Source organism: Neopelma chrysocephalum, unplaced genomic scaffold (genome assembly GCF_003984885.1).
Source record: "Neopelma chrysocephalum unplaced genomic scaffold, ASM398488v2 Primary Assembly neopelma1_64, whole genome shotgun sequence".
Lineage (NCBI taxonomy): Eukaryota > Metazoa > Chordata > Aves > Passeriformes > Pipridae > Neopelma > Neopelma chrysocephalum.
In genome coordinates this window covers 6,094,000-6,111,452 of record NW_020897721.1, presented here as the reverse complement: position 1 = coordinate 6,111,452, position 17,453 = coordinate 6,094,000, and the positions used below count along the sequence as shown (strand labels likewise).

The 17,453-nt window shown below is 39.2% G+C and overlaps 1 protein-coding gene across 1 annotated transcript in view; it reads right to left on the bottom strand.

Annotated features, from left to right (window-relative positions):
• Positions 1–17,453, bottom strand: part of AK5 (adenylate kinase 5) — a 76,175-nt gene that overhangs the window by 39,835 nt on the left and 18,887 nt on the right. Inside the window, exon 6 of the mRNA XM_027683267.1 lies at positions 16,587–16,778. Coding sequence (XP_027539068.1) covers positions 16,587–16,778 — 192 coding nt within the window. The remainder of the gene's footprint in view (positions 1–16,586; positions 16,779–17,453) is intronic.

Genomic DNA, 17,453 nt, shown 5'->3' with positions numbered 1-17,453 from the left:
AGCCAAACTCTTTCTTAGGAAAGAGTAAAGTATTATTGAAATTCCCCTACTTACAGAAAAGAGAGCTTTCCTCACTCTTACACTGGCAGAAAGTGTAATGGCTCAGTGATAAATTAATACAATCAGAAAGGAAAAGCTCCTTTAAAAAGGCAAATAATTAATTTATTACCATTTTAACCTCCCCCCCCCATTTATTCTATCTTTTGCCTGAATTCTGATACTGATTCTCCCAAGTTTTTTCTCAGCTCTGTCTGACAGGTTCTTTTCATGGCCAGGTGTCATGCTTGACAGTGGGTTTGTGACTTTTCCCATCATATTTATCAAGCTTCACTCATTTAGATCATCACTTTCTTTGGAAAAAAAACCAGACATTTCATTACAGTTGCTCTGGAATTTCTCTCATTTTTTGGATGGAGGCCAGGTACATTACTATGGAAAAAGAGAATACTGTAACCTCTGTGTAACACCCCCATTGCCCAGGATCACTCTTTTCTTTATGCCTTATGGTGATATCTGTATTACCTGTATCACCTCAGCTGTTCTGCAAATGTTTAATAATGGAATTTGTTTTCTTATGGAATTTCCCATGAGCACCTCAAGGTAAACTCACAGGCAAACATCACCCCGAGAATACTTATTTAGAGTGGCAGATGTCAGAAATAGTTCAAAAATAGGGGAATAACATTAAAGAAACCAAGCAATGATTCTGCAAAGTGTGTCTGCGTGAACAAAAGAAAGGGGAGGCAACATTGTAGGAAGTTTGCTGACAGTGAGTTTAATTCTCAACAGCTGTCCAAGTGCTCAAATCTTAACTGTAATTAATCCCAATTTCAATCTTTACCTGCATGCTCAGCTCAGCAGCAGAGTTCATTTCTGTCCCAGCTCAGCCTACTGTAATTATCAATCCAGGGAGTTTTCTGACTGGCTCTGGAAATGGAGTTTGTGGCTCTGACCCTGAGGACCACTCAGAAGTTCCTCCTGCAGCACAGTCACACCTCTGTCTGGGCAGATATTTATCTGTTCTCAAGGAATTCTTTTGCCATTTAGTGTGTGTCATAAAGCACTTTTTGTTTGTTCCTAAAGCAGGAATTTGTGTTTACCTACTAGAGGGATTACATTTAACTTGTGTCAAACCCGAGGCTCGTGGAAGAACAGGTCTTAAATAAAGCTGTGGCAATTTATTATTCATACTCAAAGAGCAGCTCTGGAATGTCCCTGTTGAGCAGACAAGAGTGTTCATAAGATATCCAAGGGAAGACATGTATTGTAAGGTGTTTGTGGCTATGTGCAAGCATAAAAACCAGCCACTTGTAATCAGGCTGTGTCTCATCATTCCTGTGTCACACCACGCTTGGAGAGATGACAGCCTTGCCTTCTCATTAGCAGCATTTCTCTGAATAATCCAGTTTACCATGGAAAAAAATAACATGATCAATCTCAAAATGTTCCGAAGGTTCCAAGAATGTGAAACATCAACTTCCCTCTTCAAAGAACACCAGCTGTGCTTCAGCACTCTGAAAAATCTGGGCTTTGTAACCAAAGCAATATTGTCACCCAAAGAAAGCCAATTATTTGAAGCTCCTACACAGACTCAGTTTTCCCCTCACAAAATGAGAATTTTAATACCTGAGCCACGGGAAGGCAAGGAAGCTTCCGTGGAGAAATTATTTTGGAAAGAAACCAAGTAACCTTGTTAGTTCTGCACTTCCTTGAATTGCTAAATATGTTAATGTGAAATCCTTTGATAATTACTGGAGGCCTGAATAAAAGGTAGAAGGTACTCAAGCAACCCTACTCACAAACAGCAGTAAAACTTGTATTTTTAGCAGAACCTGCCTAAATCAAACTTGTAAGGAGCAAAGATGAAGAGCGAGTGAGACCAGTTCAGAATGGAAGCAAACAGCAAAATTTATTCTAACAACAGTGTCTTTTCTGCCTAATTAATCAAAATTGGCAATGGATTCCCCAGGATTTGAAAATCTTCGCTTGTTTGTAAAAAGAAAAGTATTAATATTTTCAAATGAATCAATGAGGAATTAATTCAGGGAAATCTGCAGTCTAAAAATTGCTCTACGTAGCCATAGCTGTCACTTCTGGCTTTGTAACCCATGGAAGTGAAACACAATCATTGCTTAGGAAGTGGACAAATTATCCACATATTATCATCACCTCCAACAGAGGAATAATTTCTTTTTAAACAAAAAAAACCCAGGGTTATTCACAAAAAAGAGAACATGGCTTCTTGTATGAAAGTTATTCTGTGCTTTTAAAAAGAGATACCCAGTTTAGAAGTCAAATTGCATCAGTGTCCTTTAAGTGTTGGTATTTTCTCCTTAAAAAGTTGTCAATCCCGGTAACATGAAGAGATTCAAAACACTGAGCAAGTTATAATGATTTTCAGGTCACAAGAAGAACACACTATTATTATTCAGACTGACTTAGGCAGGGATTTGCTCCTGAAGGATTGAAAAGAAACAATAACTAGTTTTATTTTACCCTTGGTAAATACTAAATATAATCTGATAATACTAAATATAAATATAAATAATACTAAAAGGTGAAGCCAGACCCACACTCGAGTTTTAGCATTTTCAGACACCCCCACAGAAATCCCTTCCTTGCTGTTGTTCCACCCCTAGTTTGCTTCTCTTCATAATTCCAAGTTAATTGACCCGTGCAGTTACTTCTAGAGAAAGTGGGAAAAGCAAAACAAAATCACCAGCAACGTGGGAAAATGGGAAAGAAATATGTGAGGAAAAGTGTATAAGGATAATAACCATTGGGACAGGAGGCAGGAAAAATTAGTGGAAGTCTTGTCTAAGAAAGTCAGTAAGCAGAGGAACTGAGAAATTCAGCTGAAATGTGCAGACTGGGAGTTCAGGGAACATCTCCCCATTATAAAGTATTTTTAACAATACTCCTAAAAAACCCCCAAACCTCCAAAACACCACAAAAGGGGGTGTGAGGACATAGGAGAAACATATTTCTCTCTAATCCTTTCTCTAGTTCTAATATTTTTATTATTTTACACCAAATCCTCTGAAATCTCGGATTATTTTATATTTTACCACATAGAGAAGAAAAACTACAGCTGAAATTACACTGGAGCTCACCAGTGATTTTAAAAATATTATGCAACCAGCAGAGGTCACAAACTGGTATCAGACAGAAATCCAGAAAGAAACCAAACTGGAGATATTAACATTATTATTACAATCCTAAGGAATACTCTGGGTTATCTAAAATAAACCACTTAATGCCTTATTTTTTTAACCACAGGAGTTCTGAAGAGGATTCATCAATAATTGCAGAGTCCTCATGTGTCTGTCATTAGTTGCTCAAGCTCCACTTGTCAGCAGAGTCTCTGCTGCTGTGAGAGCTCCTTGAGAACGAGCAGGAGACTCAATGTTCTCCAGCCCTGAGTGGAGCTGACAGTTCTGCAGCAGCTGCTGCTGCCTTTTGTGGATCCCAAACTCATTTGCTCAAAATAGGTGCAATCTGAAGCCACCAATTATGTGATTTTTGAACACATTAGGTGTGTACACAGACTCCTCTGTGGTGAGAAAAAAATGAAAATTAAACGATCAAATTCAAATAACGTCTTCCAGTAACGTTAATGAGTGCTGTAATGACCTTAAAAAAGAGCAAATACATGGTTACAACAGAAACTATCAGCTAATTTAACTGCCTTATACCACAAAATGTGAAAATACAAACATGCACCCCCATACACACAGATATTTTCTAGGTTTTTTTCTCTTTTTCTGTTCTCAGTACATAAACAATGAAATTACTGCAAAACACAGCCTTGGGTTTTTTTTCTTCAGGTGATTTTCTGCTATTTCATCCTAAATCCATGAATTCAGTGCCACAGCACACAAGTGTGGAGATGTTCTGGCAGCTTCACTCCCTTCCCAGCAAAACCCTGCTGAGCCAGCTCCCAGTTCTGTACCACTGAACAGGATGGCACCAAGGGCATGGTCCCTCTCACCTGGAGAAACAATTAACAGCAGCAGAAGTAATTGCCTGTCTCTACACATTTATGGGGAGTAATAGCTCTTGAGAGGCAGACAGAGGGAGAACTGTGCTGTGATCATTGTGTCTCTGTGCTGGGATCACTGGAACAACAGCCTGACTTATATCAGTTTTCAGCTGATAAAAATGAGTGCCTTGGGCAACGGGGTGGCACAAGTGGATGGGGAAGACACCAGGCAATTACAGGCCCTTGTAGAGCAGAATGTGGGCAAGCTGAAGGAGAGCTGGATTTGATGGGGGATAAGGGGGGAATCAATAACTGGGTGGCACAGCAGACAGAAAATTAATGGACTTGAGGAGATAAAGCAATTACTGGTTTGATAGGGAAGCTGATGGAGGCAGAGAGCAGTGCCACAGAGTGGTTCTGGAACACACATACTTTTCATAACAGTGAGATGCAAAGCCTTTCTGTCTGTACAGATATTGAAGAGCAGTGGCTGGTTAATTTTTTCCCCAATAAGGATATTCATCTGGATGGCTGGTGACTGTTATGTGGAAAGCAAACATATTGCTCTTTGATTTCCAAAGGCATTTCTGCATCATGTTCTCCATTTTCTCAAAGGGTCTCTGAGCTTCCAACAGGCATTACCCTCCACCATGCTCGTATTTATTAAACTTTCTTAAGCTGAAGTCCGTTTAACACAGTCAGTAATAAACAATTCAAAATGTTTCAGCCATTCCTCTGCACTACTGTGACCCCCATCATAAATCCTCTGGAATTGTCCTCAGGAATCAGAACTGAATCAAGTAGCACGTGCATGAATTCACAAATCATTAAGGACATGATTTGCATGTGTTTGTCCTGGCTTACCTGACTTGTCAGATAAGTTACTCCTAGAAGTAGCTTTTCAAGCTCTAAATACCAACACCAAATAAAAGCCAACATCTCTACATATAAACTTTGTGTACATATTCACTTTACACCTTGCACCTTGACATGTATTACATCCATTCAGCAGCTTCCATAGCAAAGTCAACTTATACTAATTATTTTTTAAGTTTAATTCAAACCAAAGAGCTGCTTTAGCATATGCACATATAGAGATCTTTTCTACCTTGAAGGCACAAACACTCACATTTTCTCTTTTTAAAAAAATATACATTCCACTGTTCGAGTAATTTTCACTGTGGGTTTACTTTTTAAAGGAAATTGCCTTTAAAGAGGCAAATGGTTCTACAAAGAAACAGAACAGTGGTGCTGAGCATCCAGACAGATCACTTCAGAAGAGCCTAAATGGAAAACTTAATTACCTTCCGAGTTAAGAGATGCTCTGTGATTTATTTGTTACTCTGTTCCTTTAAAATCCAGGAAAACATTCAGCCTGAGGGAGAGATCATCTTACTCTCTTCCTCCACTGGGTCTAGAACAAATTGTTTGATTTTTTACTTTAATGCACCTAACTCTAAAGGAAGGGGAAAGACACAACTGATTACAGAGTCAGGTATGACTGGATGCTGCCCAAACCATCACACTTAACAGCCCTCTGTGTCTCAGCTTGCAAAATCCCTGCTTACATTACTGGAGCTCAGTGATGCTGCAAATTACGAAGCATTAATGCAAAATTCAGTATTTTAAAACCCAGACAAAGGGCAGAGCAGCACAAACAAGCTGCACAAAGCTCAGTCAGTAACAACTGCAATTGTCACTCGGTTACATTCAGCTCAGTGACATTCCAGGAAGCTCTAGAACTGCCCAACTCTTCCCCAGATGCCTTTGGTTTTTCTTTCCACAGTACTAATGCCTGTCTTGCAGTAGTTTTTCTTCCATCTTTATCCAGGAAGACTCCTACGGGGCTTGGATGTGCCCTCGTTCTTCAGATTGAACTCTGGGGGAATAAACTGGCAAAGGACCAGTTTCCACGGCGCAATTTCCTTATTTCCTCCAGCACCACAGGATACAAGCACTGGAATGTTCACATTCCCACAGCACACCATTCAGTGAGACAGCTCTGATTACCAATATGGTCAAAGAAATGCCTTCCTCAATACCTTTTTTTTTCCTTTTTTAATATTGAGTGCAACAGCACTCGCAGGCAGAATGAGCCCTCAGGCTCCGTGACATCAACCAATATGTTTGTGTGCAGAGGGACTCTTCCTGATTGAAGTTTTTTTAAAACACATGTTTTCCCCTGCCTGCAGAGCTCCCGTGTCACTGTTTCTTCTGTTCAAAACAAAACTAAATAATTTTCTAGCACCAGCTCCCTCAGCACATACAGGCTGCAGACAGGCACCCTGAATAAATACAGAGCAACACTCGTTTCCCAAAAAGGTCCATACAAGCAACAGCAAGTAACTCAAAAAAGGAAACTAAAAAAAAAATTTTAGAAAAACCCAGAAAGAAAACACATTTCTTCCTATAAACCCTAGTTTTTTCCACTGACAGTTTACACTTCACTTCAAAGAAAAACATTGATGCTGCTGCCAAATAAAGCCAAATATTTCCCTCTGAAGATCAAGAGCATTCCTCCCGTTGGTTTTTATGGAAGAGATTCTGAATACAAAATACTAAAATATTGTTGTCTGGTCCTTTACCATTAGATGACTTCATAACAATTAGTACAAAAACACAGTTTTCCATGTATCACCACAATTTTCCAAGGAAGAATGTTACCAACAGAAAGCTAACAAGAAAACTTCCCCAGCTCATTTCAGCTGCAAATTTAGCAAGTTATTAAAGCACGAGAACTAATGACTCAGATGCAAGAACAAGCACAGGCTATACCATAGGCTTCAACATTAGCTGCTGTGGGCGTTCCATATGCAAAATGTGCGTTTAATTCAGGAAATAATGTGACATTTTTAGTCATCAAAGAGCTCAGCAACACAAATAATTTCATCCGCAGTAGTTGCAGCTATTCAAAATGGAATTTCACACTGGAAGAACGGGAACATTTGAAAATTACTAGCTTTTCTGTTTCCCTTGGAAGGCAAAAATAAATTTTAATTTCCCAGCTCCACGGTTCCTGTGTATCGAAATAAATTCTGATCCAGGATAAATAGTGTTTCCAGTGGTGGCCTCTGCATTAATAAACTTCATAAACGGCACCAGAACCCTTGATAATAAACCCTTCCTCGGTCACCTTGAGCTGAAGACTGCTAAATTTCCATGAAATAAATTATTTATCTCTGCAAGTATGACTCGTATCAAACAGGACAATATTCAGCAAATGCCAGTTTTTCAGGATGGGCTCATAATGCCAACTCCCAACTGCGCTGCCTCAGCAAGGACACGAATTTGTTTCCTGCAGCAAGAAGGGAGCCACTGCTGCTTTATTTTCTGTACCAGAAAGTTCTGTTTCCACATCCAAATTGCTGGATGCATAACGGAGACCACTTGATTTATAAATGAAAGCTGGCAAGCTCAGGAGATGCTGACAGAAACTATTGCTTTAGTCATCACGGAATATGACATTCTTGCAGCCAGCATGTATTTTTTGGAAACAAATGTGGGACAAAATCCCACAGGATTATGTAGGCTGAAAGCATTTTTTAACTATCATTAAAAAAAAAGTGGATGAAGTGGACCTGATTGACATAATTTATTTAACTTTTTAAAAGCTTTTGACAATATTCCTCCCCAGAGGCTATTAAACGAAACATAATTTTAGGGAGGAATTAAATAATACAATGAGTTTATTTTAAAAAGGATGATAAATGTCCAAGGAACATCTTGCCAACAAGTAGTGCAGAGAATGGCCACTGTGCTGATCAAGGAAATGGAAAGTACAAATCAGAAAACTCAGGCTCACTATATAAATGAAGCCTGAGAAGGGACAGGGATACGGTTAAGAAATGCATTTAATGTGCCAACAGTGTGTGTTGCAGGAGAAAGATGAAAGAAAGACCCAAGAAAGATAAAAATGAAGCCTCTGTAATCTTTCTTTTAATATCATTTCATTTCCCTTTGGCTGTCCACTACTGAGTGCATCACAGAATACCTGAAACTCTTGGGGCCTATTAACAACCTATTCATACATTGTTAAAGTATCAATAATTTATTGCAAAAGCAAGTTAAACAACTTATATCAAGTATTTATACAACATCATCTATCAAAACTGCTGTAACTGCCCTTTGCTTCCATTGATGCAGAAAATTCAAGCTTTTGATACTCTAAAAGAGAATCCACTGCTTTACACTAACTGAAAAGTAATTATTTTATAAACTCTGTATCAAAATAGTTTCTGGCCAGTGTTCTCCATCACTGCAGCTCCTTCCCCACTGCTCTGTTCTTCTGTTGGATGAGTCTACACTGAGGTGTTCCTCACGCTGAGGCTGTTTTCAATGTCACCTTTGTAAAATGGCAGAAGTTTCCTTTAGCTTGTACTATGGTGTTCTGGTTTCTAGTTCTAGAAACTTCTGGAAGTCAGTGTCAAACATCCAGAGAACTGTAATCTCTTATTTGATTCTGCTAGTTTTGAGAGTAGTCTATACTGCAAAAAAAGGAAAATAATTTAGAGGGAGATCCTAATTATTTGTAAAGCTTACTCTTTATTAAGATTATGCCAAGGGAGCAGGGGAACTGACTAAGTACAAATACCTCATAAAACAAAAGATTATGTGCACCACTCTACACTGAACAAAACAGACCCCATTTCCTTTAAAAACCCTTCACTGGGTCATAGGATGTTGCTCCTATTCCTGCTTAAGACTTTTTTTATTTGTCCTTTTTCATCCTCAGGACAAATCACATGCTCAAAAAGGGCTGTATTTAGGTGTGGTTTCGTACATCATATGTCAAGTTATCTTCTAGTAAATCTTTTTCCAAGGTGCTGTATTTTAGAAATCAGCCAAGCTCCCCATGCTCGTGCAATTCATGGAGGAAAAGAGAATCTTGCAGTTTTCCTGAACTTTGCTCAATGTAAAAAAAGATGGCTGCAACCTTTAACTTAGAGAATCATTAATATTTAGAAGGTATGTTATCAGATTGGGGTTATAACAAATTGTTGTGCAGGCTTAACAAGGAGCTATCAAATAAATTATTTCAAGAGTTCTCACTAATAAGTGGTCGCTAAGCTAAAGGTTTTAAGAGAGTCATCTTCCCAAAAAACACTGCCATGGTTTCTGTTACTATGAGAGAATATCCAAATAGGTTTAACTTAATTCTCTTTTACACTCCCCCTACTAAATCCAGTGATTTTCCTGAGGAATGGTCTCCTGGCTGTAGTTCAAGGATTTAATGAATGGTTCTTAAAACCAAATTCATGTGGCTCCTGACCCTCTTTCTAAAGTTCAAGAGAGAACATGAACTGCATAAATGCAGAAAAGCCTTTGTTCAGAGTGCTGGAATGGAGCTCATTTGTGCCTTGCACCCATGAGCAGGGTCAGGGCTGAAAGCTGAAGCACCCACCAAACCTTTAATGGCCATCAGAGCAGAGCAGGTGACACACAGAGCCTGGAGGAAGCAGAGAGAATGTTCCTGTATAAGAAACTCCTGCCTTGGGGTTATGTGGATCTGTGTTCTGTGCAATACATACACTGAAATCCTTGCAGGAAGGTGCAGATACAAAGTGGATTGCTGGATTTTTTTTTTCCCCAATGTATTAAGGATGGATAAATTCAATAATCAACTTGACTAAAACCAGTATTGCCCACATTCCAAGTTCCCGTTTCGTGGGGACTCTGCATTTACAGAGAAGCCTGTTCTTTTCAGCAGAGCAACCAAAAAAGCCCAGAAGGCAAGACACAGTGGGAAACTACTGAAAAGTATATTTTTACATTGCCTAATTGGCATCTTGCAGTGGTAGGAGAGGGAGGTGACCTTGACATCAGAAAAACTATATTATTACCACAACACAATGGATTGTAGAATACAAGAAATGACAAGACATGGCATGCTAGACAGAGCAGAGGATTTTGAAGTAGTGGTGTTGAAAACATGAATGTGAAGCTTCAATCTGACATTCTGGTTAAAGATGGAAGCAGAAATTCAGCTGAGTACATAATGAAAAAATGTAAAGATGTACCTAAAGCCAATGTTATTTTAGCAACTACATTTTTAACAAAATGGATCATGGGGTATCATATGCATGAACAACCCTAGATAAAAATAACTGATCACAGCAAGTTACAGTGAAAAGATGCCACATTTTATACATTGAGCCCTTTATTTCTTTTACCATGACTGGTGTGACTGACTGTGTTGGCATAAAAAGAGATTAACAGTTGAGAATGGAGACACCAGTTCTTTCTTCACAGAAAATTACAGTCTCTGTGACTGCAGTGTTACAGTTATGTCTTGTGAGGCTTCTTTTCCTGTTTTATTATTTAAGCAAACTACTGAACTGCAGAACATGATATGGTGACAGCAAGGTGAATATTAATGGAACAAACTGGCCATTAATGGACCAAACCACAGCACTATATAAGATGGAAAGGTACAACTCTTAACCCTGGAAGTAGAAAAGATAACTGGGCAAGAGGAGAAGGAATCATATACAGTTACAGCCATGACAAACTGCAGAGCAGAGTCTTTGCCAAGAATTTTAGGTTGTGTCTACACAATGATGTCCACAGATGTTTGTCCTGACACTCAATGATGTACCAGAGTTATAAGAAACAAACCAGCCATATTAGTGATCATTAGATGCATGAGGATCAGGGAATGGAAGGAGCAAGGACATATTCCTTTAACACAACAGCAGTGTTTTCCTAATTCTGAATATTTCACACGGTTCATCAAAGCACTGTTTGGTAGATATTCTTTAGCTGTATTAACAGAAATAAAAGCTTCTCCAAAGAGCTCTCAGAAACACTCTGCAACAGGGACCATGTCCCAGGGGAAGGTGACAGTTCTTGCTTCAGCACTGCCTAGTGTGGCGTGTTCCTGAGTCACACAGGGATGAGCAGCTTTCCAGCTCTCCCAGTTCTCCACCAACACTGCAGCTGCATCTAACCCTGTCTTGTTGAGCCTAAATAAGACTATAGAACTCCAGAGAAAAATGCCAGAAGTCCAGAATATTAATGGCATCAGACTTTCTGCTCACAGTTCTGACACTTCAATGGCTCCCACTATTACAATACCTGAGCATTCACAAACGCGAATAAATTTATCTTTACGATGCATTAAAAAATAAGAAGGTATAATCTCTTATGTCTCCCCTCTCTTTCATGCAGTACATCTACAGGAAAGAAGAAACAGGAGTAAATGCTCAAATAATTCCAGGATGATCCTGGATTGCATTACTAGAGGCCACTTCACTCAGTCTCGTTTTGCCCACTTGAATCAAAGTTGAGGATGATTTCTAGCAGAAAGAACATTCCATTGCCACTTGCAGAAGGAAACAGAAATAGTTAACAATAAATAACAACAGCAACTTAGATGCTAAGTGATAGATTCAGGAAATAAGGATATTAAATACTGGAATTGTAGAGCACAACCCACCAGATGTAGTAACATTTTTATAGGACTGTGAGAGCTGAAAGCCCATCCTGATTCCACTGATGTAGCAACTTGCACGAGCTGATCTGCAAATTTTCTCCATCAAATGGCAGCAAAATGGTTTTGCCATAAAATCAGGAGGTCACTGATTATAAACTTCACACAGGGAAGATCCACCAGTGGCAATCAGAGCTGGAAATCACTAAAGGAACTTTGGGTCAGAAAGTGGTACTTTATCATTTACTGCAAAGCAGGGCTGAGATGCAGCTTTGGTTCTTCAGCTGCATGTTCACAAAATCAGGGGTTGTTTAGGACAGAAAAATTTGCTTATGGGTGCCAAATATTCCTGATTCAATAAAATGGTCTTCCCAGAGATGAGGTATTTTTTCCAAGCTGGTTTCTTAATATATCTCATCTAAATAAGATAAATTAATCTCCTTTAAGCATCACTTTAACTACAAGAACGAAATTAGAAGCTAATATTCACCCAAAGGACACAGCTTAATTACCTAAAGATGAACCATTTAAAATAACTTGAAGAACATTTAGGACATGTTATTTTAAACATCTCTCACAGTTCATTTCTCTGCATGATAACTTGGCTTAATTACTTATCTCAGCTTTAGTATCAGATCTGTAAAAAAACCCGTCTGTTAATTTTAAACATGTATCAGCTATCACAGTGCCAGAAATGCGAAAATTCAGAATAATGTGGCTTTCAGAAAGAGCACTTTCCCTCTCTTTCTGGAGCTCCTAAATCAGCTTGGCCCATGCACTCATCACTGGCTAATTCTACAGCCAGACTTGTCAAAGTTTATTTCTTTTTTCAAAGTCATCCACTTCATTCAAGCCACCGACTGCGTACAGGAGGCAGGGCAGCTTTCCAAAAGAAGGTATTTATTTAAATTGCCACGCTTCCAAAGTTAGAAAAGAACATAGTGTTGCACTGATGCTATTTCACCTCAGCAAAGACTTTCTACCCTCAAGGTTTCTCTGCTTGCTTGCATGGCAAGTTTCCATGCTTGGCCATTCCCTGGCAGACACTGGTACTTCTGACAGACTTAACTTGTTGACATAAATCCTAAAATGGGAGGCTGAAAATATTTTGAAGCTTGGAAAAGCGTTTACGGTGTACATGCTTCCACATATGCACAAATTATTCATCTATCTTCCCCATAGAAAATGTGCATATATTTACAAACAGCTTGTTTAGACTCGTTTCTAGACAAAACTCATTTACATACCTTCTTCTGTGTGTTCTTCAAAATATCTCACAAAACAGTAACACATAAACAGTGCTGAGACACAGTGTAAAACCTAGCAGTGATCAGAACATGAATAAACTTTCTCTAGTTCAGCAGTTTTACAACAAACAGTTCCAGGTTCTTTCTCACAACCCAGTTTTTCTGCAAAAGAGTGAAATATAGGAGAGACACAGAGAGCCTTAATTTTCAATAACAGCTTTCCGTGACTGCAGAGATCTGCTTATTTGTTCTAGGCTTCAACTCACTAGGCTTCAATTCAACTCCTTGCCTTGAATTAGCAAAAAGTGAAATAGTGACAGTCATTATTTCCCATCCCACCTCTCATTTTCCCTGTATAGAAATTTTTTAATGTTTATATAAGCATATACATTCATGGGGCCAGATGAAGATTTAGGAACCGTACAGCAAAACTCCTGAATCTCAAACAGAACCTCTGGTCTCAAGGTTTCCACAAACAGCTGCCCACATCCAGCATCACTTCAGGGAAAGAGGAGTGGGATTTTTAAAATTCTCTTTTTAAGGATTGTTTAATGCAAAACTGCAAGGGTGAGAGCAAGTACCACCATAAAAACAGAGGCAGCTACTCGTTCTGTGTTCAGATGTGTGTTCCTCCCCCAGGGAGAAGATTCTCTGAGCTGGATTCTGGTTTGGGATAAGTGCCTGGCAGGGGCTGTCATTTAGACCTGGAAGTAGGGTGGAAGTTTCAATCCTGTCTTTATATAACAGTTTGTTATAAAAGATTTGGATTGACCTTGAGAGTTGCTCAAAGGGCTGCAGGTCCCACATTTCTCCGGGGACAGGCCCGAAGTTAAAGGAAGACTGAGTAAGGGCAGGTCCTTTGGAATCAGCATTGACAAACAAACAGACAAAAAGTCCAAACCAACCCCTCAAGTTGGGCAGCTAAATGATAACACAGAAACTTTAGAAAGAGATTATAACTGATATTTTCGTCAGCGTTTTGGTAAGTCACAGATAAAGCTCATGTCAATGTGCAAATCCTATAGCAAAATTCCTTTTTTTAACCAAAACAAGAGGAAAATTTATATAACGCAGCTCCGTGGGGAATTTTTCTGTGACAGTTGACAGCCATTAGGCTTGTTTGATGCTTATGAGGGCAGACAGCTCCTTCCCTCATCCACCACTGTTTAACTTCTAAATTTGTGCTCAAAATCCGTTTCCAGCTTCAGCTGCTTTTTCTGGGTTCCCTTTACTTCTCTGACTAATCTGAATGTCATTTTAGTGTTTTCATAGGCATGGTAAATTCCCTAAAAGGACAAGTGGGACAAGGAAGATAGCAGAGAAATATGCATTTCATGTATGCCACACGATGGCTGTTTAAATAAGGACCAGAGCCTTCTTTTCCTGTCTAGTATTTTTGTCTTAATAAAGCCAGTCCATTTTTTCCCCCCTTAAATGCACACAGACTTACTAACATAAAAAGGCTGCCACTGAAGCACTGTGCTTACGTGGAATCATTATAAATCAGGCAGACTGGACCTGATCCTGTCTCCAGCAGGAGAAGCTCCCACTGCTACAACGAGGAGCTCTGTACATTTTTTTTTCCATCCAGACCAACCAAAGAACAGCCAAGCTCTCTGAGAACTGTGGACTGAAAGATTTTTGGAGCCCAATGATCTCCTCTCCAATAAAGACACCAATATCCACACCAGATTACAGTCAAATTAAACTGCAGAGGGGAAGAACTGGTGTTCAGAATTGAAGTCCTCTGCTAAACACCAGAACACCTGAGGTCACCCAGGCACTTACATGTTCTCCCTCTCATAATTTCATCCAATTAACATCTCCCCCACCAGCTAACTAGTGTATTAGTTATTGTCTAGGTAAACAATACATAATGTTTTAATATTTGTTCAGTTACTGAAACAATAAATGCCAGCATATTCATCCATTGACATACTCCCTGTCCAAAATTGTATTACTACAGTCTCCATACCTTCTGAATTCAAATTTGATTTTAAAGTCAGGTTCTGATTTGTTAAGACTACTGACAGATTGCTAAAATGACTTTTAAACACAGACTGTGTGTTCATGAAAATATCAGATCTTTACTTCTCTTAATTATAATGAAGTTTACAAATACTATTTCAAAGAGGGAGTTTTTCAGAAAGGACAGAGCTGTATTTCTTAGAAGTACTGGAGGTGGGGGCCTCACTTCTTTCCCTCAAAGCAGCAAACAGGATCAAGACTGAGAGCAGGTATACCATGCACAGACTGAGAATATCAAACAAGGACAAGCTAGGTACTGCAGAAAATTATCAAAGATCAACTGAAAAAAAAGAGGAAGGGAAAGAATTACACCCAACCAACCTGATCAGTAAGATCTGAAATGAAGAATGTGGCTTTTAATTCAATTAACCAAAGTATGTTCAAACCAGTATGGAGTAACTGCTGGAGCACAAAAATGAATCTTCTTCGGGAATTCAGCTTTTTATTTCTTGCTTACACAGTGTCTAACAGTAATTATAATTATATATATATATATATATAAAATGTCTGCTTAATAATCATATTTAGTTATATTTCAGTGAATTTTTATTTTCTCTTTTGGTCTGTTTACTGATGAAGAACAACATATTTAAGCAGATGTATAAAATTTGAGTTGTGAATCTAAAATTATAACACCCCATAAAGACGAACAGTCCTGCTTCTTGCCCCTGAGTAGAATCCTGATGCTAGTTAGAAGAAATGTCCCAGATTTAGAGTGTTGAACAGCAGTGACAAGGTACAGGTAAAGATTTAAGAAAAATGTAAATCTTTTTATTTCCTCCTGGTCAACACTGACCCTGCCTGACCTTGCCTCAAGGATTTACTCCTCTAGGAATCAGGCTACTGTAATTCTGTTTGATGCTGTTCTAGTCCTTACACTGCTCTCATCCGCACAGGATTTTAGTGTTTTCCAGGTCCAGCATTATAAGCAGCAGGCTCAATGTTATTTTCTTTTTTTCTTCCTCCTTCTGCAGGGAAACAGCAGGCAAAACTGTATTTCCTTTTATGTGAAAATGGGCTGTTTCTTTGTCCTTGGTGGACAATAATATAATGTTCACATGCCATGTTGTCATTTCCATACCCATCATAAACATCTTCAAAAAGAAAGAGGATATCTAAGGTGAACTTATCTTCAGAACTCTGAAGAAACAGAATTAAAGAGTAGAAGGAACTTGAATAGGAAAAAAATGTTCTCTTTTACGGGTCCCATCACAGAAATGCAATTCTACCCAGATGCCCCACATGATTTATCCACAAAGGCACATTTTTCCTGAAGAGCTAAGTATGCTTTCTATAGGAGGAGCACTATAGAAACATCACAAAATACCCACTTGCTCAATAATGAATAAACACTTCCAAGAATTCCAGTCCTCTCATCCTTAAAACCAGAATTAATCACAAGCTAAGCCAGAACACACACTCTCTGGAGAAGACAATGGAATAATTCCCCAGGATTTTCATTCTGAATTTCAGAAAGATGCTGAAGTTTGTTATTAAGGCTCCTCATATCAACAGATGACTTTGCAATTAAAGATCTCAGCCCAGGACTCTGGCCAGCACACAGAATTAGTCACACTTGCTGTTTGAGGAGAACACACCAATGTGAACTACACAGGTTATTTAGGTTAGGAAAAGAAACAAAATGGGCCATCTGTGCTCTCATGGTACCAAGTTCTGTGCATTATCACAACCAGACACAATCTGTAATTTAGAACATGTCAATAATTCAACTGTTGTCAACTGCTCAATGAATTTGTTGTCTTCATTAAGCACTTCAACAACAACAGTATTAACCTAGAACATCATTTGACTCCTCCAGCCCGTCTCACAGTAAAAGGTACAAGAAGCCAAGTACAACCATGCCAGTGAAGGTTTCAGAGGTACATCCTGAAGGACTTACTGTGATGATCAGCCCTTTCTCCTGGAAATATTTCACCAAGGGGACGACGTTCTGCTTGAAATTCATGAGTCTCCTCTGGGTGGCTTTCAGGTTATCGTCAGGTCTCCCCTGCTGCTCCGCACGCTTCAGCAACCTTTCCTTCAGCCTTTGGCTGGAACATGCCAGGAACACCACCAAATCCGGGGTGCAGATCTGTGGGAAGAGCAATTCCAGGAGTCTGGTTAAGCTGAGAATCTGGCACCGCCCGACTCAGCAATTCCATTGTCATGGGAGGCTCAGATATGCTACGATTTCATAAGCTGGAACTTGATGAAGCTGTTTGTTTTCTGCTGTTTGTATTTTTTAAGGGACATTTGCAGGCTTAAGGAGGAGGTGAATCAATTTGCTTCACCTGAAATGCTAAGGAAAAAGTTTAAGGAAAAAATTTTACCTCATACCACAAACCTTCTCTAGACTATGCTCATCATTGGCATTACCAGAAGGTTCCCTTAGCTAAATTTTTTTAAAAGAGCAAAATAGGACTGTCCTGTATTCTGCAGGAAAATGGTTGTATGGTTTCCCTCTAAAAACTCTTTAAATAAGGTGTTATTTCAAATCCCACAGCCACTATGAAGCTAATTGATGGCCTGGTCCCAGTGAAAACAGACCTGTTCCAAGAGCCACAGTTCCTTAAAACACTTTCTTGGTTCCTCTAAGTATCACTAAAGCTTAAATGCCCTTTTCAAGAGGCTGGGTGTGGCAGCTAAAAGGATTTTAATTTCCCCTATCCCTTTTGGTCTGTGTGGTGAGCCCTGGCCTGTGTCACACCCCTCCCTGCACTGAACTTCAGGAAGTTCAGCCTTATGGCAATGAGAAATTTCTGCTCTT